Genomic DNA, 26,976 nt, shown 5'->3' with positions numbered 1-26,976 from the left:
TTAGTTTGTGATATTACTCGTTATTCGGACCTAAATTGACTGATTTCTATTGAAGTTTGTGTCCCAGCAGCAGGTGACCTTAAAAAACTTTGCCTATTACTTGGTACCATTAGGAATTTATAGCCAAGAGCCTGTGTTGTTTATGTTTTTGGAATAAAATCACTTATCACTTTCTTCTGTATTTTGATTAGAGTGAAGTTTGGCTGCTCTCCGTGGGGTTTTCTGGTTTTTAAGTGGGCCGTAGCACTCTTGCCTGTGGGAATAGCTGCTGTAGGCGGTTTAAGTTTTACATGATTTAAAAACAAAGTTTGGATTTCACCCGCTCTAGATGACAAAGAATTAAGTACATCTTCATGTTTCTCTCTGATTTTCTGAAAATTGTTTCATGGTTCAGGCTTTAATTAGTTAAGGGTATAGTTAAGGTGTTCAACTAAGGTGACATCGTTGTTGTATTGAAGTCATTGCATGATGAAAACAAGTGATAACAAGTCTTTAAGTGATACAAAGCCAGGACAGATAGAAGAACATGCCTCAGCCCATAGCGGTGTCACTGCTAACTGCTGCACCACCGTGCTGCTGTTCTCTGTGAAAGGAGAGCGGCAGCACGTGACCATTAAATCAGTGTTTCATCTAAGTCTAATACACGTCCCTCTCTTACCGACTCTGCAGGTCTAACAAGCTTTGCTCAGCATGTTGCAAGCTCTCCAGATCCTTCATCATCTGTGAGATGTGCACCTTGCTGGACTTGTTCTGCACGTAAGCAAACCAGCAGCCCCCGACACCGATCACAATGGACACCATCAGGACGAAGTCTTTCATCCAATTATGTTGCGGACCTGTGCGGGGAAGGACGAGCAGGAGAAAGAGTGATGGATTCATGCATTCATACGTTTTCTTTAAGCTCATTTTCCACTGATATTCATGAAGTGTGATGACACGCGGCTTTATACTTACGTAGCGGGGGGCCGAACAGCACTGCATCGAGCGCCTTTAGGTTTAGTTTTTGTTTATGCCGCTGGTCTAATATCTTCAGCTGCATCGACATAAACGACGGTTCATTTGCCGCTATTCTAAAACGGGGAAGAAGAAAACACAGGACTGAATGCTAAACAAAGTTTTCAAAGCGAACTAAAACTAGATGTGGCAAAAAACACATTTGAAACATCATACAAGAATTGCTGTTTGTTTTAGTCTTAACATTAACGATACATTCAGAGGGACACGTGATGCACATGTTTATTGAGACCGGGGCGTTCACATGAGTGTGAAGTTGTGTTTGCATTGCAGTTCTTAAACATCACACAAACACACTCTGCATAAAAACTAAACCTTACACAAGCAGCTTTAAACAACAGGAAAAGCCAAAGCCACACTGAGCTGAAGAGAAACATTAAAAATGAAATAAAATCAATACAAACTACAATGACTGAGTTCACATGACCTCATCCTAACAACACAAACGTTACCCATTACAACAGCAGCTCCTAACAACGACTCAGCTAAGTAACATCACACTAGACGAGAAGACACAACACGAAAACAGCAAAAAACTGCAGTTTATCTATTGGCCACTTAGCCCAGCTTGTTTCCCCATAAGACCCCCATGTTAAAAAGCATATTTACAGCCAGATAAACAAGACAGCCTTGACCTCCATAGATAGCTTCCTCCCTTTATGTCTATAACTTTTTGTTTGAATTTATCTGGATACTGGAGTTAGAAATAGCTTCGATTGACAGGTGGGCTGACACGCGCATGTGCAGCTAATCAACATCTGTGTTTGTACTACTGGTGCCTGTTAGGGTTCAGTTCCATTTCGCAACAACAGTTACCTTAAAGGTCATCTTGTAATTATTAAACCCTGCCTCTCTCTGTCGCAGTGTGTCTTTGGGCCCCTCCCCTCCCCTCTTTTTTGAAGCCGGGGCAGCAGATACCTGCTGTGTCAGAGTTTCCTTCCTGTAAAAATGGAGTTTTTCCTTCCCACTGTCGCCAAGTGCTGCATCTGACTGTTTGGATTTCTTTTTAATATATGAAGTGCTTCGAGGCAGCTGTTTTTATGAATGTGGAGCTAAATAAGAAAAACTCAACTGAACTGAAAGGTGCTTTAAACTAAGGTAAAGACCCTACAATATTAGAACCAAACCCCCAACAATGAGTCGATACCCCATACAGCACTTGGCGACAGTGGGGAGGAAAAACTCCATTTTAACAGGAGGAAACCTCCATCAGAGGCAGGCTCAGGCAGGGGGCAGCTGTTTGGGTGGAACATTTAATGCATTTATCTGACTTGTATAATGGTGTGTTTAATTTGTCGTTACTTATAGTTTATGGATTATAGATTACTAACAAAGCTAGCTAGCATTAGCTCCATAAAAACCAACATGTTTACAACCAAAACGCTGAAACCAGTTTGTGACTTGCATCTCTTAGGCAGCCTGTGAGTGTAACAGAGTTAGTGATACACTCTCAGCTCAAACACACTCGACGTGGTGACAGAAAAAGAGTTCAATCCTTCTCTACACCGACGTCTCCCAGGACGCCTTCTTCACACCGCCGCCGCCACCACCGTCTTAATCGGCGCAGACAACATGGCAGGCTGATGAAACCCTACCCCTCTCGCTGTGACATCACTTCATGAGTCAGCTCCTATAAGCTCTGTGGCGTAACATGAAGCTCTTCAATAACCTGCCACCCACCATCCTCCGGTCTACTCATGCCGTAAATACAGAGTGCAGTGAGTCACAGTCCATCTGAATATTTTTCTGTAATGTCGACGCTCATTAAATTTCATCTTCACTGCGCTGCGTGCGGGAATTTTTCATATCCTGGGAGCGCTTTTAAAAGACTGAGCCACCGACCTACAATTAGGTTCACAGCAGATCGTGAGAAGTCAGGGACATCACTCTGAGTTCAAGAGCATTCATAGATCTTTGGCTACTGCTGCATGTTTGACTTCATGACCTGTCTTGGAAAAGAAAAAACCTACAAGCCTTGGAAAGTTTTCTCATGCAAGAGCAAAACAAGGGCTCTTAAGTTGTGCTATTATTGGCTGTGTTGCCTTTTACAACCAGCAGTGGGCAGCATTGAACAGACTAATGAAAGCTAAGGCTGCTTTCAGATGCTGTAGCACAAACAGTGTGTTCAATAGAAGCAAATGACAAAAGAAAAGACTCCATTTACATGTGTCACACTGCAAATTCCCACAGATGTTGTGTCATTATGTTGTTGCCCCAGGAAAAGAAAAAAAAGCAGAGCTGGTACGTTCGATTGAGTCGTGCGGTACTGACCGAGGTAAAGTGTTCCCCGTGATCCGGAAGTCCCGGAAGTTCTTCTCATACTGCGGTAGCTCCACCGACTCCTTCAGCCACCACACCGTGTCCTCCGTGGTCCAGTTGTGGACTGATAAAAACAAAGAGGGGAGGAGAAAAATGAAGATGTTTTTGTTATCTTTGAAAGCACACACACACAGATCAGTAACTAAGATGTTTTACTGCTCGTTATCTGCTCCTCTGCATTCCTCCAAAATTCCCCAAAGCACGACAGCACGCTCAGTCTGGTTTAAGCATCAAAGTTAAAAGCACTCGTTGCACACAAACCCTCCCTGTGTGACGGGTAAATGAGTATATGTTTCATTACCAGGTTGAGATTAATTGCCGTTGCATCATTTTGCTGTTACGGTAAACACACTGGCATTTATAATGCACAGCTTTCCACTCTTATTGAGCACTCGAAGTGCGATTACAGCACTTTTTAGGGTTCGGTGTCCTTTCCCTGGGACACCTCAAAATGCAGACTGGAGGAGGCTCTACTTTCTGGGCCACAGCCAGTCCCAGAGTTATGTTGGGACACACACTAAGTTTGTGGTGACTAAATGAAGAGATGTAACGGTGGGAAAAATGATTCAGGATAAGACACCAAGCTTCAGGCTTTACCTACATTTTATTTTACCAAGACGCATGAAGCATTCAAACAACATAAATCTAGGAAGTTTATTTTTTGCTTCAAACATGAGTGCATGTGAAGAACTTGTTCTAAAAACCCAGTTAGCTGCACAGATACATCAGCGTGATAAACAAACAGGCACAAACAAGCTGAGGAAGACAGACTGTGGCTGCAGATAAGCCACATATGTCACGGGTTATAAAAAAGGAATTAGAGAGGGGATGAGACACAGTGGCGTAAACACAGCTTCACTTTGCCATTTACAAGGACATTTCATCAGGCAAATCGTTACTTTTTTCTACTGCCCCTGAGAACCTGATAATTACAATATTACAAATAAAGGATGACTGAAACGACTCAGAATTTCAGCTGGGTTTCTTGAATGGAAGTGCGTTTGCTTAAACTCTCATTTCACTTTCTCTACGTTCTGCAGAGTGAGTAAAAGCTCACGCTTTGTTTTCTTTGAGTAAATGTCAGTAGATGTTCGTTCGCTCCTTCAGTCCTGGCTTTTTGCAGAAGTCCGTCTGACGTCTCAGAGAATCATGAAGTTGTTTAAGGTCACTTTTGACTTTAGCGCAGTCATCTCAAAAGAAGAAGGTTCTGGGTATTATTATATTACCAAATAAAGCACCAGCGCTGCTATAGTAGAAGTAGCATTTCATTCTCCGTAGCGGTTTTGATTATGAGTATTAGCTACGACGCTGTGAAACAACAGTATGTTGTAACAAAAACATGGTTTATTCTTAACCACACTGCTCACATTACTAAACTGAAACAGCAACTTCTCCAACTGGTGGAGGTCACTGTCGACTAAACCCACAAGCATCAGATTGCTTAGTGAGCTTGAAACTTCAGACGTCACAAACTACAGCATGTATTCAAAACTGTTATTATACAATACATAAAAATGAAAATGATTAAATCCAAGAAGGCTGCTGTGGAATCTGCGATTTGCAATGCATCATGGGATGAGGAGTTCATTCCTATGTACACCGTCGTCTACTTTCAGCATATTTTTAATTCCTTTCTTTTTCAAGACTCGGTTCGAGATTAAAAAAATCTTTGCATAAGGCTTTTATTAAACATAAAGGATAAATATAGATGTGTTTTATCCTGTCCCCCTCCCCTCATCCCCAACGATGGCAGATGGCTGCCCTTCCCTGATCCTGGTTCTGCAGCAAGTCCTTCCTGTTAAAGGGAGTTTTTCCTTCCCACTGTCGCCAAATGTTGCTCAGTTGTCATGTGATTGTTAGGGCTTTCTCTGTTGTTGTGATTTGGCACTATATCATTAAACTGAATCGAATTTAAATGAATTTCTGAAACAGGAAGCTCCAGGAGTGAACATGCACGACTACTGTTGAGTGCTATAAAAACAGACACTTGTTTAGGGATTGCCCCCCCCCCCGGCTGTCTTCCTGTTTCCCTGCAGGAAACTGGTATATATCGTCTTCCCGATAAATAGGTTGTTTGTTTTTTTAAGTGCTTCCTTGTTTAACTGCTCACTCCCTGTTATCTCCACTATAATTATAGTACAGGTATCACTTATAGCAAGCCTCCCTACATGTGTCAAAGTACCAACCATCTCATGCGGGACAGTTATGCAGATTTTTGTGTTTTTAATGACATTAATTCAGTCGACCTGCTTGCTTTTTACCTTCAGAGGTTTTCCAGCCCCTCCACAGCTCCTCCACAGTGATGTGCTGGTCTTCACGGTGCAGGTTGCTGTGTTTGTTGGTTTGCTGCTGCTTCATATCTTCTATTATGAACTAGGAAAAGAGAGAGAAAGACAAGTGAGTTTCAACAGATTTTCAGAATCATCCTGATGGATGTATTTGTAGGTTTTTTGCAGAGAACATTTTAAAACAAGTGTTTTTCACTAAGATCTCCAGGGGGGATGCAGATGGCTGTGCTTGTCTTTGTATGTCCATGTGTGGTTTTGACAGAGGGAGCCGCAGAGAGTTGGCTTTGCCTAAAAGTCTGGATTTGGATCACACACACACACTTTGTTTTTGCTCAGCTTTCTTCCTTTTAAGGACTTTGAAAGGAGAAACAGACCCATGGCAGAGGCGCCACTTCCACCTGTGTGTGTGCTTTCAGCTTCCAGCTGTCCTCCTTTGGTAGACTAAAACTAAAAATGCCCCTGTGGAGTATGAGCTGTAGCAAACAAACCCACAAAGAATTGCCAGAACACCGGTGGCATCAACAAGGATCATGGCTGACTACAAAACACCTCAAAGCACTCATCTTGGAACAATATTTGTATGTGTGTGTGGCCTTGGCATTGATGTAAAACCTGATCTGCCATCTAATTCAAACCTCGTTGTTTCTGATAGGTAATTAGCCTTTTATATCACACAGTAAAGCTCGGTCCTATTGCATCATGCTTACCTGCAAACGTGACGTCTAAAAATTGCTGTGAGTGTTTCCTAGACTCATTTGAATAAGGTGTAGAGTTGTTTTGGTAGATTTAAGGCAATATCAAGAACCACAACAACACATTTACAAGCTATCTGTATGTGACTAACACCTAAAATCTTGTAATGGAACAGAAGGACTGTGCACTTCTTTTGTCCACCGTCTTTTGTGTATCGCCTGTTTTGCATCAAAAAAGTTGGAAACAAGTCACAGAAAAGGTCTGTTTATAATAATGAATGTATAATAAGTATTTAATAAGTGCTTTGACCTAATAAAAACAGTCTCTGAAAATGTCCTGAACGGAAAAATCACTAACCAGCTTTCTTCAAATGAACACACACACACTTGGTTTTCTTTCTAGTTTATATTTCGCCATGATTTGTCCCTTTTAATCTGTTTCTGAAAAGATAAAAAAATCGACCTGAGCAATGCATGAATGACATGTTATTATTCATGTACCTTTCCATGTACAAATATTTGTCCTAGGAAGCCTTAATGTGATGCAAAGTATGACCAAATATCAAAGTAATCCTGCAATCCCCACCTAACTCTTTATTTCCCAACATAATAAAAACATAAGCTACTGGTTCTATTCAAATCTAAAAATGAATAAAAGAAGCATCTAACTTTATGCAGGTATGTTAAGCAAAAACACCCTTTTTGTTTACGCATGCAATCAAGTTTAGATTAAGAACAGCAGGAACAGACACGTCTGCACCTCGATGCAGTTAACTGCAGTTAAGGGACAGATAAAGAGAAGCTTATGCAATTAATAGTAAAGATGCCCGAGCTGTAGAATTAAAAGTTCCTGAGTTTTCAGCTTAGGTGTAATCTGCAGGGAGCTCAATATACTGTTCGCAATTCTAGAAAAACTGTCTGTACATGTCTGAGGTAAATAAAATGGACCGCAGGTTCAGAGCGTCCTGACGACGGAGCAAGAAGCACAAAACTGCCCCACCAGCAGCAGCAGCAGCAGACAATGGTACTTCTAATCACGTAGGACTGAATGTTTGAGCAGCAGCCGAGGGTGTTTTGACATTTCACACAATTATGAATCATGATTACAGATCAATGAGCTTCACATCTGACTTGATAAGGATAAAACAGCACACCCAGTCTCTAAAACAACTAGAAAAAATATCGTGTGCTCGCACCAAGACAGCTGTTGTCATTACCGCTCGACTGCGCGTTCCTTTGAAGAAGTCCTAAAAGCATTTAATGACACATCTTGAACGACGTGCACGTGTGACACAGACGTATAGGCGCACACGGGAATCTATCGCAAAAATCAACTGGCACTTTCACGCATCTCTGTAGCGTGCTGAGAGAGTCTGAAGGAGCGCCGTGAGTTTGACATTGAATACATAAAAGCTGTCTGTTGTTGAGAGGCTGTCTGCTACAAATGTTCCCAGCATTCCTGCTGTCACAGGAGAAAGATCATTTTTAAGTCTTCTCTGAAAGCCTTCTGCGCGGTTCGTGTCTATGTACGCTCATACATTCGAATCCACTAACTTGAGTAAAGTGACCGAATCGCTTCTTTTGTCAACACAAAGTCATACATCTCTTAACACACAATGGATAACTGGCATGAAAAAGAGAGAAACAAGACATGATACAGAGAGGGTGATAATGTAGACTTGTAACTTAAAAAATAAAAAAGAAACAGAGGCCATAAAATGTTCATGTTTATGGCCTCTTCCTGCGTTTGACTGTGTCAATATACGTGAGATTAAAGTGCGTCAGCTGTGTGTTTATTCAGAAGCTTGGTCCGACCTTCACACACAAACCTGGTGTGTGACTCAGCGCGTTAATCGAGACACGAATCAGGGTCCCTGGCTGTAGTTCTTACAGCTGAGCAGGGGAACATGGCCACCACGTTTTGCTGAAATCTGAACTTGACCTTGAGGTCACCAGTAATAACTGCACCTGTATTGTACCAATTTGAAAATCCTGTGTTGCTTCGTTTTCGAGTTATCCGGTCGTTAAGTGATGACACAACGAATCCTACTTCCGGGCCTAAAGTAGTCTGCGTTTAATATGGCTTTTGTGTTGTTAACATGTTTAATGTTTTGTATTTTCTTCTATTTAATCTCAAAAAGCTCCTAAAACAGTCAGTGATCACTGTTGACCTCCCTCGGCTTTTATTACCTTTAATCTTTAGAAGCAGGAAATTAGAGGTCATTCAGGTCTTTATGTCTAAGACATTCCTGCAGACTAACTAATTGGTGTGTGTCATCTGGTTTGAACAGATGAAACTGGGTATTTGAATGATTCTGCACAAGGGAAGCGTATGTAATGCAAACAGAAGTGGCCCTAGCTTAGAACCGTGTGGAACTCCATAATTAACTTTAGTGTGTTTATATGAACAAAATCAAGTCTATTAGATAGATATGATTCAAACTACTGCACTGCAGTACCTTTAATACCTACAGCATCCTCTCTGTAATAATAATCTCTGTAATAATAATCGAACACTGAACTGAGGTCCAGCAGGACAAGTCAGTTTTAGGTAAATTTCCTTCCTATGTGTTTGGGCTTATTACAAAGTGCAGATGCACTCGGTTGATGTGTCGTTAGTTCTGCATGTATTTGGTCAGAAACTGAATTATCGGGTGATCTGAAAAGAGATGGAAAGCTTTCAGAATCCAGTCCAATTATTTGGTTTCATTAATGAAAGAATCATGGAACAGCACAGACTATTCAAATTATAATCAGTGGAATTTCATTTTAAGAGTAACAAATCTACAAACTACAGTTTACACTGTACCTAAAATCTTGGTAGTCCACGTGTTGCTGCCTGTGTCTGCACGTATCAAAGGATTCGAATTTGGTTCTGAAAGGCAGTTTCACTGCATCAGTTGAGAACAAAAATCCTCTGAGAACATTTGCCATGTTCTTCTTTCACAATAGAAATGCAAATTTGTCTTCTTACTGACGTAACACTGGGCACCAGCTGAAGGAACTGACGGCCTGCTGAGTCACTGGAGGGACCGCAATGTGTGCAACGCTACTCTAAATTAGTGTCTCGAAAAGCCTTTTAATGCTCACTTTATGAAAAGAAAAAATATGAAGTGGTGCTGGCAAAGATGTGAACTTCAAGGACATTTCACCACATAAGAAAAGACAAAGGACGGCGAATATGAAGACATTCTTTCTGTTGCAGACCTTGAGAGATATCCTAATGGCCACATTTGCTCAACAACAAGCAGAAAAAACACATGCTACAAGTAACACATTAGCACTAGTAAATGAACAACTGTATAAGACAAATAGCTGCTCGAGTGTTATATTAAAAGCAACAGCAATTGGTTGCACTGCTGCAGCATGAAACTAATTGCAGGCAGACTAGCAGGGCCTCTTTGCATATGTTGAAAGGCAGCTTTGCCTTTGCTTTATGGGACCATATAAAGTAAGCTAAGAGGCATGAATGCAATGATAGGTCTTTGTGGCTTCTGTGGTTAACAGTTAAGATAGCCCGATAGCTGTGATAGTTACAGACACAGTGTGTAGCTTGCAGAATACATTTCTGCAAAGTGATTAAACGTCCTTTATGTTTCCAGGGATAGACAGCCTCGGTCCTGAAAATACGACAACACGTCTACATACACAGACAGAGAGTGGCACATGTTCAGAGCGAGGCAGACACGCACACAGCAAACAAAGACAGATTTCTTCATATCAGATTCCAGATTGGGGGGAGTTGGCGACATACTTCCCATGAGTCTCTGCTTTCTCTAAACAGTCTAGACTCTATTCACCCCCCCCAAATATCTACTGTATCAATCCATCTGTCCTCATCAGCTTATCTAATATTACTGGAAGTTATTACACCCATCACTTATCTATCACCATAACCCGGAGTGATGATATTTTTAATCAACAGCATACCTCAGCGTTAATGAAAGTCATTAGTTTGTGAGTCTGCAAAAGGAGGATAATTAAGTTGATTAATTATTATTAATATGTCGCAGATTTGGAACAAAAGGTGAGGTGCACTTGGCTGCAATTCATTATAACGTGAACTACCAGGAGGTACACCTGATTTATCTCACATGACAGCTGGGCAGACTTTTGTGAAACTGTAGCTCCCATGATAAAAAATCTTTTTCATCCCTTTTTTTTATGCAGTCAGGCTTGTTACTTCGCTCAAGATCAAAGTGGGTGTCGTTTTGCGTAACATTGTACTCATGTCACGTGCTCTTCGGGTTTTATCAAGTTATTCTTAGAACAGCCGAGGTCTGAACTTTCTGTTCTGTCGTTAGCAGCAGGTTTTTTTTCCGTTCACATCAGTTCGACAGCAAAAATAAAACCTTACTTTGGGAGATCAGAAGGCCTTTCACAAGCTAATGCCTTTATTCTTCCAACTTTCTTTATGTGAGATTCAGACAATGGTTTTTGTCTCGCCTCACTGGTAACAAGAGGACAAACCACACCTTCTGTGTACTGACCCCCCCATCCAACATCCAGCAGGACATTTTCTATGACATCATACTGCTTTCTGCTGCCAAGAATTTTTTCTTCCATTAATGCCCCTAACTTTAGAACCATTTGCCCCTCAATGGCAATATCTCCATCGATCACCAGGCTAATGCATCCGTATTCACAAGGAGTCACCACAGGAGGTAGTTTGAGTTAGCGGATTTCATTACTATTATTTATTTTTATTTTCTTTAAACTGGATGCTGTTCCTGATGCAGCCCACCGGTTGGTGAGCAATTGGTGGAAGCTGCTGGTTGTCACCATGTGAACTCAGTCACAAAGAGAGTGCTCCCTGTGATTGTTGTGATTCTAGTTGGTTGCTAGCAAATTTCTACAGTCTCCCACACTTCGCATGGAAGACTCCAACTTGTCTGCAAACGCTCGGCAACCACTTGCTGAGCCTTAACGCTGCAATCAGGAAGTTTCAAAAGTCGCAGCATTTACTCTAAAGGAAAACGTCTGTGTTTCCAGACTGTGTTGAACTCATGGTTTTGTTTCCACTCAGGCAAATGCAGCAATCTGCTAACGACCAAAACAACCTGAAAGAGTTTTCCGGTGTAACACCATATTCCTCCTTTCACCTAGGAACTGCTGCCGGATCAGGGAATACACAGTTTTCCCTAGCAGTTGGCGGTTGCCATGGAGTCATGAATTAATTTCTAAGCCTGTGTGACAAGAGCCTTTCTTAAATAAACGTTCAGAAAAAGTCACTGTGTCTCAATTTCTCTACTCCTATTATTACACTTTGATTTAGTGGACTGTTTGCTTACACAGCATGAATATCATGGGGTTATCTCAAATAGAGAGTGGCGGAAATGGTGAAAGCAGCATTTAACTGTGACTGACTCACTAACCGCTGCTATTTGCCAGCATTTACAACTTGTTGAGCCTCTGACCACACATAGAGAGCTATTAACATCAAACAATGCTACAACACATACAACATTAACAGCTGATAAAAATGTGTTTTAGCATAGTTTTAGCACTGCCACATCCACATCCACAGATGACACATTTCTCCTTGTGGTTTTACTTATTTTGACCTTTGATGCTTTAATTAATATTCTTGTTCTCTGTAACATTAGTTTAAACAACCAAGAAACCAAGGCAGTAGCACCCAAAATGCTAACGCTAGGCTCAATGTTAGCATCAAAGGGCAAGACTGGGAAACAGAAACGAGTAAATGACATTAGGTGGCTGTGTACATCTTTTCTATTTATTCCATGGTTTTGTCCTGGTTCTGCGATTCGTCCCACCATCGAAAACATGCTTGGGTAATTGTGCTGTTACTGTGCACTTCATCAATGCAGTAGCTAACATGTGGAGATCTAAAATTGAGTTTGCCTGCAAGGGGAGATATCTTATCTTAGGGAAAGTAAGTAGAAGAAGGAAGTATCTTAGGAACAAATATGCTTAACTGCTTAAAGAGAGATCAGCACGAACATTACCTTTTATTGTATTTACATATTAAACATGCAGCTAGAACCAGCACTGATTAGCTTTGCTTAGCATAGCTCTCAGACGTAAGGGGAAACTGCCAGCCTGATTCAGGTCAAAATAAATAAACCAGCCCGATTATAAAGAAAGACAAAGAGTGTGCAATCGCTTTGCAGTTGCTGACGCAGTACTGACACTTCTGGCAATGTTGTAGTACCAAGAGATAATTAGAAGGGATACATGTTAATTGCTGCACTGCAGCTAACACCTTAATGCACAAACTCTGTCCTCTTTCAAAGCTTGGACTTGTGACTAAAATCTCATTTGAATGTTCCCTCTAAGGCATTCCCAGACAAGTCAACAAACCTTCAAGAAGCTTCTTTTTATAGATATACCATACCCTCCATGCTCCATGAGGCTCCTCCTCAAGTTTCTTCTCATCATAGCAGCCTCATCACAAATAATAAATATATAATGTACGCTTATATTGGTACAGGCTTCTCACAGGCAAGCCTAATTTTGCCGCTAAGTTATAATGCACGGCCTGTTAGGAACTAATAAAGCACGCACACAGTAGCACCACCGCATCGCCCCTTGCTGTGATCTGGGTTGTGTCCATGTGATTTCAAGTGATGCAACATGATCCAGTCGAACGTCCCTTTGGCAGTCGAGCAGCACACAGCTCAGCACCCTGAAGGCAAAGACGTGCACCTGCCGTCCCCGGTGACTGATCTCAGAAACAGACCCCGAAACGTCACTCAAAACCACCCGACAAGACCCAGACTCGCAGCGTAATAAGAGACGGGATTATGTTTAACTGGGCTGGATTCCTCGTCAAATTTCAAATGCTTTTAGAAGACTGTAAAAAAATATTACTGTGACACTTGTGGGTTTCTATATATATATATTAACGGTATATATTTAGGATAACGAGAGAGGGAGGAAAGAAAAACCTGATGGATGATTGGAGACCCACATTAAGGGAGTGCAGATTATAAATATATTATATATGAAACAACTTCAAACATGATGATGATAAAAACCCTTTGATTGGTGGGATTCTCTCTCTATTATTGTGGAGTCTTTACCTTGAGCACCTTGAGGCGACAGTAGATTTGGCGCTATATAAATAAAGTTGCATTGAATCCTGGTAAATTTTCACCCTTCCGTGACAATTATTTATGACTCTCCTCTCTTAAAGTGAACTTTCAGAGCAGCCCAAGCCTTTTTTTTTTGTTTAACATCCTGGTTGATATCTATGTGGCGTGACACGTCAAGTAAACGCAGCCAATGCAAAGGGAACAGAGATATGTTGGCCTCTATACTTCCTTGTTTGCTCTCACTCCTCTATCACCCCGTGCTGACAGTACATTTAAGGTGGTAACTTATGCATTAAAAACTAGATATTAAGTGAGGCAGACATTGAGATTGTGGTCAAAATGAGCAAAAAGAGCTCAATCTGTACTCAAATACAGGCGAAGACTGTGTATGACCTGTGTGTGTGTGTGTGTGTTTGTGTGCGCATGTTTTATTACTTGTGTGGTGATATGACGTGCGGTCAGTGTTGTCTCTGTGGATTCGTTTCCATTTTCCATAGCGACAGTGATTGTGGTTAAGTTACAGAAGAATTTTAGAGGTGAAACAGGTTCATGTGTGAAGGTTCATGCGCTGCCAGGCAACCGACAACTGTGTGAAAAGATCGCCTTTATACTTTCAGAATCAATGTAATGACATTCTCATCATGCTAGGGAAGCGAAACAAAGCTTTACTATGTAATGGAAATATTTTGCTTTTTCAAATGTGGGCAACTGAAATGCAAAAGTCTTGAGCCACCCCTTCATTTCTTTCTATTTTGCTCGGGGAATGGGAAATAGGAGGGACAGCAGTTTACTGAAACATGTGCATGGAAATGAGGCATGTATGAGGCAAAGACAGAGTTTGTACAAACTAACGAGCTTGAAAGTCAGTTTTCGGTTTGCCCTCTTTTATTTCTTTCTCGTCGTTTCTTTAGTCTTCGGGAATAGTTCTCCAGGCTTGTCACGGCCTTGCCTTGCTAAGCATTAATTTCTTTCTCCAAATGATGTGAAGATCATATTTACACAACGTGTAAACGTGCTTAAGGTTTGAGCGATGTTGATATACGAACAGCCAACAGAGCTTGAATAGAGGATTATGTGTGTAAAATAAATGGGCTCAACACAGATGCCACTTGGGAAAGCCATCCTCCATCATATCTGCCTTAAAGACAGGTTTTCTCATGTTTTCTATCAAATATACAGACACAGGAAAACATGACCACAAAGCCACTTGCGTCACTGTCACATACGTCATCGCCTCTGTGGAAACATGACTTCATTTGAACTTGACTTCCACCTTAAGATTCTCTTGAAATCTTTGGCATGAAAAACAAATATCATGCTTGTGGTCATGACATGATCAATGTCACCTTACTGGGATAAAGGTAGCGGGAAAGAGGGAAAGGAGGAAGTGCCACAGAGGGTGTAGGGTGTCAGCCAGGTGGCAAAGGGGCAAGAGTGTGATTAGGTCTTGATTGCCAAAGGCCAGATGTGAGCTGACCCCACACGTCAGTCTGCCTCTTAACTGTGTACCTCCTTTCAGCTCATCACTGCTAGAAAGAGCCTGACTGTAAATCAAACTGCTGGTAGAATGCGACCAGTCGTCCCAAATACCACAACAGGGGATCGAATGGCTAACTGCAGCCCACAAACCCCTAAACCAAACTTTCACATCATAAATACAGTTGTATTAATTACCATTTATTACATTAAGAGCTCTCTTTCTAATCCCTTTTGCATGAATTCAGACTTACCAGGCTTCAGTTCATCATAAATATTTCAGAAAAACTAACAACAAGATCCAAAAGACACGCAGAATTTCATTACTATTATATAGTTACTATTTCACATCTGAATTTTAGATTACATTTTAAAGGTTTTGTGGGATCACTGAGGTACACATGGGGTTGCCGTCCTTCTCAGGAAATAACTAACATGGAGTTACCATGATCCAGCTGAACGTCATTCACCTTTTAAGTGCTCATGATGTTGACTCACTGAGAGACACACAGGTAAAAATTCCACCTTAAACGTTACAGATTCTTTCGTCCTGTTGCGCAGTCACTTATATAAATGTATATTAAACTTCCGCTGTGGAAGCAGTGGATGCATAACCTACGAAACAAGTCGCAACTTAACATTGTGCGTCATTAATAGCGCTACATCCGTGCCTACTAAGCCTATATAAGCCTGAGAGCAGCCTATGATCCTGCCCTGTGTTTTTGTGTAGGCTGAGGTTAAAGGCTCGGCCCTGTCGGCCCCACTCACTGCAGAGCAATCTGCCGGACCACACCAAACTTTGAAAAACACAAACACTGTGTCTCACTTCCTTCTCTGGGTGCACATTTATTTAGCACACGGCAGTCCCTGGACTCTTTATTAGGTACACCTGCTCACTTTTATATCTAATCAGCCGGTTTCCTGCAACTCGGTGCATTTAGGCATGTAGACATGGGGAAGACGACCTGCTGAAATTCAAACTGAGCATCAAAATAAGTAATTAAGATTATTTAAGTGAGTGGTTGTTGGTCTGGTCTGGGTAATTCATCAAGTCCTGATCTGCTGCCTGGCGTTTCCCACACAGTCACCTGTAGGGTTTACAGACATCGATCCCACAACATGTTGAATCTTGAAGCAGGAGCTGACAGGAGCAGCAGAAGACCACACTGCTACTCCTGTCAGCTTCCGATGAGTGGTTGAAATTTCTTAGTGGTCCCTCCCATTGAGTAGCCAGCTTTCTGGTGCTTATTTGTACACTAGATAGTGCTGCTCAGACAGTAGAGCATGTTGTCTGCCAACTGGAAGATCAGTGAATTGATCCCAGACTCAGTCCACATACCCAAGTATCCTTGGGCAAGGTACAGAACGCCAAGTTGCCCCCAATTCTTCCATCAAAGCGTGAGTGTGTGTGTAAATGCTGGAAAGCTCCGAGGCATAGATAAAAGTGATTTCTGAATGCGTGAGTGAGACCTGTAGTAGGAAAACACTCGGAGTGCTCAACTGAATAGAAAAGCGTTACATAAGGCCACGTCCACGCTAATACATTTTCGTTTGAAAGCACACAATAAGAATTGCAATGAGTACTGTATATTCTTGTTTATCTGCACTACTGCACTGTTTTATCTTTGTAAAGCACCAACTAACTTGGTTCTGCAGTGGTCTGATTGGTCAGATTTGTTGATTTAGATCCTCGCTCGATTTGAAAAAAATCAATGCTCTTTGTATGAAAAATATTTTTGACGTATAAAATATTTTACGCGTCCAGTGTGTCTGTGGTCATAAAGGTCAGAACGTGATGTGAGCCGGATTTTGATGAGGCCGAAAAAAGACAAATCACTTTTTTCAGTCACAGTCTCCTGCTCGTCTTTCATAGAGCCAACGGATGGACAGCCACTAATTTGATAAAATAAATCTGCCCAGCTTTGAAACCCGGCTCCATTTGTCTCAGGAGACCAGAGGAGAGGTTCGAAAATATTAGGTAACAAATAAACAGCCAAAAACAACATGAAAGAAACGATCAGCCACTGCCTTTACTGAGCCAAAAGGTGATACTAAGCATGGGGACATTCAGTATCGCACTCGTATACTGTACACGCAGGCGTCGGTAATCCACACACAGACGGACACACAGCTCCTCCGTGTGGGCTGAGGTCCAGTTCCGACACTCCAGCCCTCGGAGGTCTTTAGACGGGATTCACACAGCATCCGGCCCTTTACTGAGGCGCCACCACAGGGCTGTGGGGTATAAACGGTTTCTCACACCAGCACTTCTCAGGCAGTTAAAAACGTCTCTGCCAGCAAACACACATGCACACACACACACGCATGCACACACACACACACACACATGCACACACACACACAGAAAATGTGACTGCAGTCCCAAGTGGTTGCTTTTGAATGTAAGGAGGTGGCTGATTACCAAGAGACCCACAGGGCACACCAGGTCAGCGCGATCTCAGATGTCAGCCATACCCTCCAGCACACACACACACCATCCATGCATAAACACACACTACAGTACCGGTGATACTTTCACCTCTTCAACTATCCGGAGCATCAGCTCATTTACTCAGAAGTAAAACTTTTCCAAACGACTTTCTGGAGCTCTAAACGCTTTTAGTTTAACCTCAAAAAGCAAAAAGAGTCAGCGCACCCTCTCGATAAAACTATAAATATGAACAGTTTCAACATTTAATGATAAATTACATCACAAGTCGTATGAAACTGTAAGTAAAGAGTCGTGTGCGTCTTTGATGATGTGTCTGTATGTTAGGAATGCTGACTTGGCCGTCTCCTCCGATGACTTATTGCCTTTGACTGATCCAATGCCACAAGCTTTTATTCACTCTTAGCTTTGTAAACTAAACATTTACTCAGATTTGCCAGCTTTCAGCAATCAGCTGGAGCAAGTTGCATTTATAAAAAAAAATAGGTCAACTTTAACCATTTGGGTGGCCTGTTAAACTACAGGGTGTGTTTCAGAGGGCAAAATACACTTTGTGAAATCTTATTCACAGAAATGCAATTTAGGTATAATAATTATGTAACCGCAGCAGCTTATTGTACTATAAAATGTGTTTTCATTGTTATCAGCCTAGCTCCTGCCATATTACGTTTCTTTATAGTCAGAGAGGTCACAAATTTTACAGCAAAGCAGTAATTAAATCAGAAAACTAGGAATGTAACAAAACTGGAGGGATTTATTTTATTACTTTAGTAAAGGAGATGTGCTGAGGACAAAATATATAAAAAGAAGATGGAGACTAGGCCTCGTGTAATTCAAATGTGTTCACCATGACTGTGGAGAACAGCTCACCTACACTTACGGGACACAGCGGATCATCTGGCTCCACCTCAGCCAAACCCTAACATCCTCCTCTGTTGCGACAACGCTCTGCATGTCCTCCTTCACTACATCCATGAATCTCCTCTGTGGTCTTCCTCTTCACCTTCTGCCTGGCAGCTCCATCTCTAACACCCTTTGTCCAATATATCCACTAGGGGTGCAACGATACTCATATTGGTATTGAACCATTCGATACAGTGCTTTTGGTACACATATGTATCGAACAATACAAAATGTTTTATTTATTTTATCAACTTTTCTTCTGACGATGCTGTCTGTGTTGAGCGCTCAGTGGATCTGCGTTCGACTACTCCGCCTAGGCTGCACTGTCGAGCGCAGATCCACTGAGCGCAGCGCAAGCTAGCAAGACAGAAGCTAAGCTCGTTGCAACATGGCAAATTGAACCTCCCCCACCCTCATTCAGATCTGGCGTTTGGAACTATTTTGGTTTTCATGTGACGTATGACCCTGAAGGTAAGCGCGTCATGGACTAAAGTAAAACAGTATGTTGGATGTGCCACGCAATGCTCAATTGGTGGGAACTAGTGTGTTAGCGCAGTTAGCTCGTTAACGTGTTGACGCCGTCCAGCCCCACGCACGGGGCGATCCGCGGTAGCTCGTTAACGGAGATTTGCCGTGTTGTGGCGTTAACGTCATTTCAGATTAACGCTGACAGCACTAGTGGGAACACAACGAATATGACTGCACATTTACCGACATCATCCTAGTGCAAAGACAAGTGGAAGCAGACAAAAACAACAAGCACGCATGCTACAAACTTTACCCGAGTCATTTAGACAGCCGTTAGCACATGATCCTCCTTATGGGGACCTGATATGTTTAATATGCTGCTGAGAATATAGCCCAGAAGAAGCGTATAGTATAGCTTTTATTTTGGAAAGAGCCATTTCTCTGTAATAAACTCTCTTTTCCAAAGATGAGTGATTTCTCGATCAGATAGATTTATTTTTATTACTTTGTTGTTTCAGCAACATTAAATTTAAAAACTGTACTTTTGAGTTAAAATATATATTTATAATTTTAATAAATGACAAATTAAAAAGGCATGAACATTTTTTTTCGAAAAAATATCGAACCGTGACACCAAAGTATCGAACCGAACCGTGAATTTTGTGTATCGTTGCACCCCTGTTATCCACTATCCCACCACTGCGCACGTGTAAACAATCTCAGCCTCACATCTCCAACATTGTCTCCAACATCCTCAGCCCGAGCTGTCCCTTTAAACCTTCCCCTTCACTCCTGCTGCTTACCCTCTGTCACCAATCACCCCTGACACTCATCTCCACCTGCTGCACAGTTTCTGAATTCTCATGTCCACCTGTCTAGTGAACTGTCCGCTGCTTTGGATGGGTTACCCCAGGTATTATAATTCATCCACCTTCACTACCTCCACCCTTGCAGCTTCACGTAATCATCCTTATCCCTCTGTAGTTAGAACAGATCAGCTGTGCTAAAAGATCCGGTCGAGTCCACTGCCCTCTCTCCGCGTCACCTCCAAACCTCCACAGGTATGTCATCTGGACCCGCCACCTTTCAACTCTTCACCCTCTTCATAGCTCACTTTCTGCTTACTCATCTTCTGAGATTCATCGTAACCGCCCGAATCTCAAAGGTGTACGCCCCGAGCTCACCTCCACGCTCTCGTTGACCTCTATCCCCCCGTCGTTGTCATCGTCCAGCTGTTTGTGGATGTGTCGCAACGCCTCCAAACTGAAGCGGTCGGCCTCGCCCATGCACGGCGGCATCACTATGAGGCAGGGGTCTGCAGAACAAAACAAAACAGAAAAATAGAGATGAGAAGGGAAAGGTTGAGATTAACAAAAGCAGTACTCTCGTCTGAGTATAAACAGGTGGAAGTTACACCTGCGAGCATTCGTAAAACCGGCTCTACTAAATGCTACCCAGGCTTTCAAGGAATTTCTGCTATGTTGTTCACTCGCTGCATACTTGGAACATGGAGGCAGCACATTGAGCAGAATGTAGGTTACAGTGCCAACAAAACAAAGAGCACACCGGGATGATATGTAGTAAAAAGAGCGAACAGAGACCGGGCGGTTATTTTTATATTCTCAGAGAGGAACGACGTTCTCATAGCGTTTAGATTTTATTTGCTGACTGTTTATGAAACAAAGAAGCTTAAGATGCCGCTGGATGGGTATGCGGTGATATGCTAATGCAGGGCTATGATAATAAAGTCTCTGACAGCGTGTTTACATAGTTTCACCTGCTCTCACAGCCCCGACCACACCCACGCTCCAGGCATTTATTAAAATCAGCTCCACTTTCGTGTTTGAAATGGACACGTGACGCGACTCGTGACGTGAAAGCGCACTACAGGAGACTCCTCCACGTGCTCACTAGTGTTTGTTTAATTAAAGACTTCGATAGCTCAATTATTACAAACGTTGAGGTGACGATGATGTCTGTGTTTTTGTCACAGCAGCGCAGGCGAATCGGCGGTCCTGCCGGACTCTGTCGCGTGCTGTTATCATTCCTGCAGCGTCCCCAGACATTCCCCCTCTCTCTCTTGTTTTTATTCAGCCCTGTCCCGTCCCAAAGGGCGAAATGAGCCCATTACTTCCAGCCTTCCTAGCGATGGACAGTGTCAGCTGGCTAAGAGCCAAACTGTCTCAATGGAGCCACAAAACCACACACAGAGGCAGATGTGTACAACCACAGAAAAAAAAAAAGACAAATGCATGCATCACAAGTGCAAAGACATCCCTCTGTAAACCACAAAGACAGAGCATTTTTTAAAACACTTAGATTGTAAAAAAACCAACTGAATCCGAGTCATCCCAAGGCCTAACAAATAATGATGCTCCCTGCTATTTATAGAGCTGCACAGCACTGAAGGCCAACAATACAACAGCAAGACAGACACACACCCAAACACATGCATCAGGTTTTTAAGTGTTCTTGGCAACAGGCGGCGTTTCCGAGTGCGTGTACACGACCGCCACCGCGACGGCTTCACAGAATGCAAACAAGAGGCGGTAAGAAATCACATTATACGGCTAATAACAGCTCTTCCCTGAGAGCCAATGGACACGCCGCTTTTGAATGCGCAGCTGGGCAACTCGGACAACCGCACACCTCGAAAGTGATTCGTTTTCAATGTTTAATTGCTCCGTGCATTTACCCGACGACCACAAAAGGAAAACGCATGCACAAACTGTAGCAATGTTCTCAAGGCGTGAAGCAAAAGTTCAACAGTCTTCTTTAATTTTAACGCGAGGACAAGAATCAGTCGACATGTGAAAGCGTGTCAGCCGGTCAGTAAAGATGTTACATGTTCAGCACGTATAAGAAAAGAAAAACATCCCACGCAAACATCTCGTCTCGTCACGCTGTCACGAGCTTCTCGTCATGGGTGGATGCACGTGTCTTTCTGCTAGGCGATGCGGGTTGCAGGTGTAGCTCGGCAGAAAGAAAAATAGTACCTGGTGAACGTGAAAACACCCGCGAGGTTTCTGAGTTTTATCTGATTGTTAACCAGGGCATGATTTCTTAAGAGGAATTGCTGCTGAGCTTTTCAAACGTACTTCTCGCGTTTTGAGCGCCACAGGAGCCAACTGGTTCCACTATATCCGAGGGAAGCTGGGAAACTCGAACTAAATCAGTGTACAGCAAATGGTTAAAAAGCACGAAGTGCAAAGAGTGTTTGACACAGACAGCTTGACAAAGTCTGGAAACTCAGTCGGGGATCATGAGTATCATGACAAGGTTTTCATCTTTCTTAGTTAACCCTTCAGGCTGTGTGCTCATACAAAAGAGGGTGTTGGTGTTTGATGCATCATTTGACTCTTGTTCTGCACAAAATGAACGGACTGAGTCCCGCTTACATCAGAGGAATGGCTCACAGAGAGTTATGGAAATATCAAAAAATGCTAACAGCAAAAAGACGAGAGAAATGCCGGAGAGGAAAATGCTGTCAGTTCACGAGTTAATATATTTATTTCACCACTAAATGAAGCTCAACAAGTAAATTTAGAGCTCACACTGCAGGAGACGCGGAAGTTAATTCACTTTTTGCCAAGTTAATGCTGGAACATTGCAAAACATGCAAACTGATCAGACTGCAAATCAGGACTGAGCACAAGTACGTTCCCTCACTGGCCATTAGGTACTCCTCTTCAGCTGCTCCCTAACGCAAGTATTTAATCAGCCAATCATGTGGCAGCAGCTCATCTAGACATGTAGGAATCGTCAAGACGACCAAACCAAGCATCAGAATGACGGAGGGTACAGGATCAGAAGACCACGCCAGAGGCTTCAGTTCGCATGGTCTCAACTTCTGCTGGGCCATTCAGGTGGTAGTGTCAGAATATGGAGTGAACAACGTGAAAGCATGGATTCAACTTGCCTGATATCAGCAGTTCAGGCTGGTCTTGGAGGTGTGAGGGATATTTCGTGGCACACTTTGACTGCTGTGAACTGAGTATCATTTAAACACATTTGCCTGCCTGAGTGTTGTTGCTGCTGACCATGTCCATCTTCTGATGGCTGCTTCCAGCAGGATAACACACCATGCCACAAAGCTCAGCTCGTCGCAAACTGGTTTGTTGAACGTGACAAAGTACCTGTACTCTGTACTCAAATGGCCTCCACAGTCACCAGATCTCTATCAACTAGAACACCTTAGGGAACGAGGTGGAACGAATAATTCGAATCACGGATGTGAAACCGACAAATCTGCAGCAGCTGTGTGACGCTGTCACATCAAACACCAAACATGTGAATATGGAGCAAAATCTCCCAGGAATGTTTCCAGCACCTTTTTGAATCTGTGCCATAAAGAATTAAAGCAGCTCTGGAGGCATAAAGGGCCCAATCCTGCACCAGAAACGTGCACCTAACAAAGCGTCTAGCGAGCGCATTCATGTGCTTTCTGCAGAATTTCATCCAAAATGTTTTCTCTCAGCTGAAAAGAAATTGTGGTGCGCTTGGATCGCGTTCACAGAAACAGAAAAATGCAGCTTCTGACTAATTACATAACCTGCCCTGGAGCAGGCTGCGTTCAGCACAGGTTCCCATCGCAGGCAAGCCGGGTTAAAAGAAAGCCACCTTTGTGACAATAACTCACTAACACATTCATGCCGCTTCATACACACTTGCGAGACCAGAGGAAAGGCGTGTATGTTTGTGTGAACTCGCCCCATTAGATCTGCAGCTTCCACTTTTTTAAAGCACCCTGATGAGCATGTACAGCTCGCAGGCAGCCATGTGATATTTTCTGTGGGTTTTTGATGTCAGATCTGTTTACTAAAGCCAGACTTGACACGTTAGTTATAGAACTGCCACTTGGCAATCTACAGAAGAAGCAAAGAGAGGCATTTGATTGGACGCATGCCCGGGGCTAAGTTTGGATGAGAGGACACTGGGTAGGGATGAACGTGTCGAGCGAAGGAACCAGCACTGGCAGAGGGCTGCGAGTGGCCTCACGATTGGCAGAAGGGAGCGATACGCCGCCAGAGGTTAGATAACACGGTGATCATTTGTTCTTGTGCAAACAGATACAGCGGACTGGTTTGAGGGAGTGAAACCACAGAGGCTTTAAAGTCTCCACCTCTCAACACGATACAGTGACAGAGCTGGGCTAACTTGAACTGAACTTTTGTTTTGACTGATGTGCTCCAAATAGAAAAATCACTTTCTTTCTGACAACACGGTGTGCACCAATCAGGAACAGACCTTTACTAGGATTCCCCTAAAGGCTGTGTGCTGTTGGGGGGAAAAAAAAAACAGGAACAAAGAGAACCACAAAACACTCCAAACCACTTCCGTCCCCATAACGAAGACAGTAGATGAAGAAGCGTATCTGTCAGTGACAGGAAGTAATATCAGTGCGAACGAGGCTGCTTTAGATAAGCCTCGTTTGGGCAGCGTCTGTGCGCCTGTGCTCGGTCAAAAGCCATCTGATGCTCGAGAACAAGTTACATAATGCATTTGCTTAGCTTGCCAGAAAAGTTTACATAGTCTGCTGTTTGCATAGCATGCACATCTAGTTTGCTGTTTGGTTATTTAAAGGAACCCAAAAAGACTCGACTTTTTTATGCAGAGAAAGAAGCAAAACAAGAGCCGCGGTTTAGCCGGAATTCTTTCTTTTACAGGAATGTCGGAACTGACAGCAGCACCCTTTCACTGTCTGCGATGTTGGTTTTCATTCCTCTATAAGTACTACTGGCCTAATTCTGTCCCCTGCATAAAGGAAAAGATGCTTCCAAGATAAAACAAAAGAAGAAATTTTAAAAAGCTGTCATTCACACGCAGGATTTAAGCTGTCCCACCTGCTGAGACATCCAGAAATGTGACAGCGCCGGCCTTTTCTCCCCCATTTCTGAGTACGTTTGAGGATAGTTGTTAGCACTACAATGAGAAACCATGTGACGGGAAGTGGTCGTCGGTGACCCCCCCCTGAGCGTTCCAGGGGGACGCTTGCTAAAAAAAAATACTCAAATTAAAAACAGCCGGGACAAGCGGTCCCGAAAGATGACAAAATTGGAAAGCTCTGGGTTATTTTTAACCTATCAGGCTCCCGGCTGTCAGGATGTAAACGCTCAACAATGGCAGAGGTCTCCCTTGCTCAAACACACACAGATGAGCAGGAAAGCGACTGTACAGTAATTTGCTTTGCTATAACTCACAAAATGTGTGCAAGCTGTCACCGTGGGGGTGGGTGGGTACTTCAAAAGAACTTGATAGCTAAAGCATTTATCTGTCAGCTGCTCGCTTTAAAGTCATTTCCAGCACCTGCTCTATATGCGTGACATTAACAGGGTGTTGTTTCATGTTGACAAAGAAACATGTGAAGTCAGTGAGAAGCAGACAGAGAGGAGTGTGTGTTTGTGATGTTCGATGTGTTTGCCGTGGGAGCTGTGGGGTGAGGGGGGAACTTCCTTCAATTCGATCCCTGTGACATTTGGCCTTTTGTGTTTAAACGCTCGAATCGATGCGCCAGACCTCATCCCGCTGAATTCTGGGTGTGTGGTCTGTTCAAATGTTAGACAAACATGTCTCCTACAGAAAAAATAAAAACAGCTTTACTCGCTGATCTTTAAGCCCCTGTAATCTTTTCATGTGCTAATATGAGAGCTTTGACAAGCCTTTCTGTTCTCCTATGCTTTTATTCACCTGAGATCAATGCCGAGGCAGGAGTTTGTTCTCTATTAATGCACACGATCCATCAAGATAGCTACTTTTATAACCTACTGAGCATTGTGTAAATAGCAAATCTTAACAAAAGCTGTTTTCGCCTGATGCTTTTGGACTAAATCGGAGTGAAAGGGGTCCAGGCGTGGTCTGAAATCATCCTCACTGCAGAAAGCTTCATGTGTAAGACGTTTTCCCCATACTGGAAACCCAGGTGGAGTCTATAGGAGGCAGGACTCGCGGCCTGTACAGAATCTATTCTTAAAACTGGCTCAATCAGACATAAAGTCTGAAAAACGTCTGTTCAACGCCCGATCTGTCCAATTCAGACCACCTTGCATCCTCACATGCAGTTCCAAATAATGCCTCAGCTATAACGGCTTTAAGTATTACTCATCTCTCCCATTGACCTCTATGATATGAGTCACAGCGCTGCACCACTTGATTTGAGTCAATCCCACATACATCTTTGTGCAGCTGTCATAGTGTGTTTGATTCCACAGCTTAAAATAGTCGCCCACAAATCCACTGTTTAAGCAGCGTTTGCCAAAAAAAATGAAGCGCCTGGCTGTCTTAAGATATTACTTAGCTCTAAACACACACATTTGTTTTCACTGGAGATGTGGATCTGGCAGAGAGCTGCAGATTTCTTGACAAATAAATAAGGACGAGAGGCTGATGTAAAGAAGGGGAGCTAATAGAGAGCGTCTGCTTATACACGGACCAGACTGCATATCACAACATGGCCCTTTAAGCCCTTGAGGATTACACTTAAAACATGTGAAATACATAACAATCAATATTTAGTTCGTATACTTCTGATCTCTGCAGACAGGCTTTAGTTCAGTTACACAGGAAGAGTACCAGCGGTGCGTCACGTCAGCACCTCGTAGCCCAGAGTGAGATCTCCACCTGAGAGACAGGTCAAACTTGGTCTTGGATGAGGAAGCCAAGATTCAGTGTAAGAGTATCTGGGAGCTGGTTGGGTGTGTGCAGAGGCAGTGGGGAATTAAGATAGCAGGACGTGATGGGCCTGACATTTGACTCTGGGGAGCCAAAGGGGGGGCTGAAGCGGCCTCTTCTTTCCCACAAACTGCTTGAGATTTCTCGGCGTCCTCAGCCACGTCCTGCGCTCACACGCTGACGTCTCCCTTTCTCTCTGGAGTGCAGACACACACCTCGGCCAACGCTTATTCAAGCAGACAGCGATGTGTCTGAATGGCGCAATCAAGTAACGGGGAAGGAGGCTTGAGAGCAAACATGGCGCATGCTAAAGCAGACGAGAGCGAGCTCACTCGTGCGCCTCTTCGCGTCGAAGCCTCCTGTCATCTCAGATACTCAGATGACAAAGGCTGAGGAGACGCTAATAAACCTGACTGAGACACATTTAGTTAAAAATGTTTGCTTAAACTGCGCCAACACTTTGCATAGCATGCAACTACTAGAGGTGAATGATAAGTCATAGAATATGACTCCCTAAACAACTACAGCAGATACGTCTGTGATAATAACCTGGCAAAATCGGACTTAGCATAAACCTGCATCCGCTTTATACCCGAGTGAGCCACCCTGCCCTCCAGTCACGTGACGCATGTGCTGTGTCA

General features: G+C 43.0%; 1 protein-coding gene across 1 annotated transcript in view; it reads right to left on the bottom strand.

The window, feature by feature from the left end:
* Window positions 1–26,976, bottom strand: part of stim2b (stromal interaction molecule 2b) — a 54,457-nt gene that overhangs the window by 8,217 nt on the left and 19,264 nt on the right. Inside the window, exons 2-6 of the mRNA XM_005925837.3 lie at window positions 19,852–19,982; window positions 5,595–5,706; window positions 3,286–3,397; window positions 955–1,070; window positions 659–836 (exon numbers count right to left, since the gene is read on the bottom strand). Of these exons, the coding sequence (XP_005925899.1) occupies window positions 659–836; window positions 955–1,070; window positions 3,286–3,397; window positions 5,595–5,706; window positions 19,852–19,982 (649 nt within the window). The remainder of the gene's footprint in view (window positions 1–658; window positions 837–954; window positions 1,071–3,285; window positions 3,398–5,594; window positions 5,707–19,851; window positions 19,983–26,976) is intronic.

This window comes from Haplochromis burtoni, unplaced genomic scaffold, assembly GCF_018398535.1.
Source record: "Haplochromis burtoni strain Fernald_Lab_line unplaced genomic scaffold, NCSU_Asbu1 Contig_82, whole genome shotgun sequence".
Lineage (NCBI taxonomy): Eukaryota > Metazoa > Chordata > Actinopteri > Cichliformes > Cichlidae > Haplochromis > Haplochromis burtoni.
This window is presented reverse-complemented; position numbering and strand designations above follow the sequence as displayed.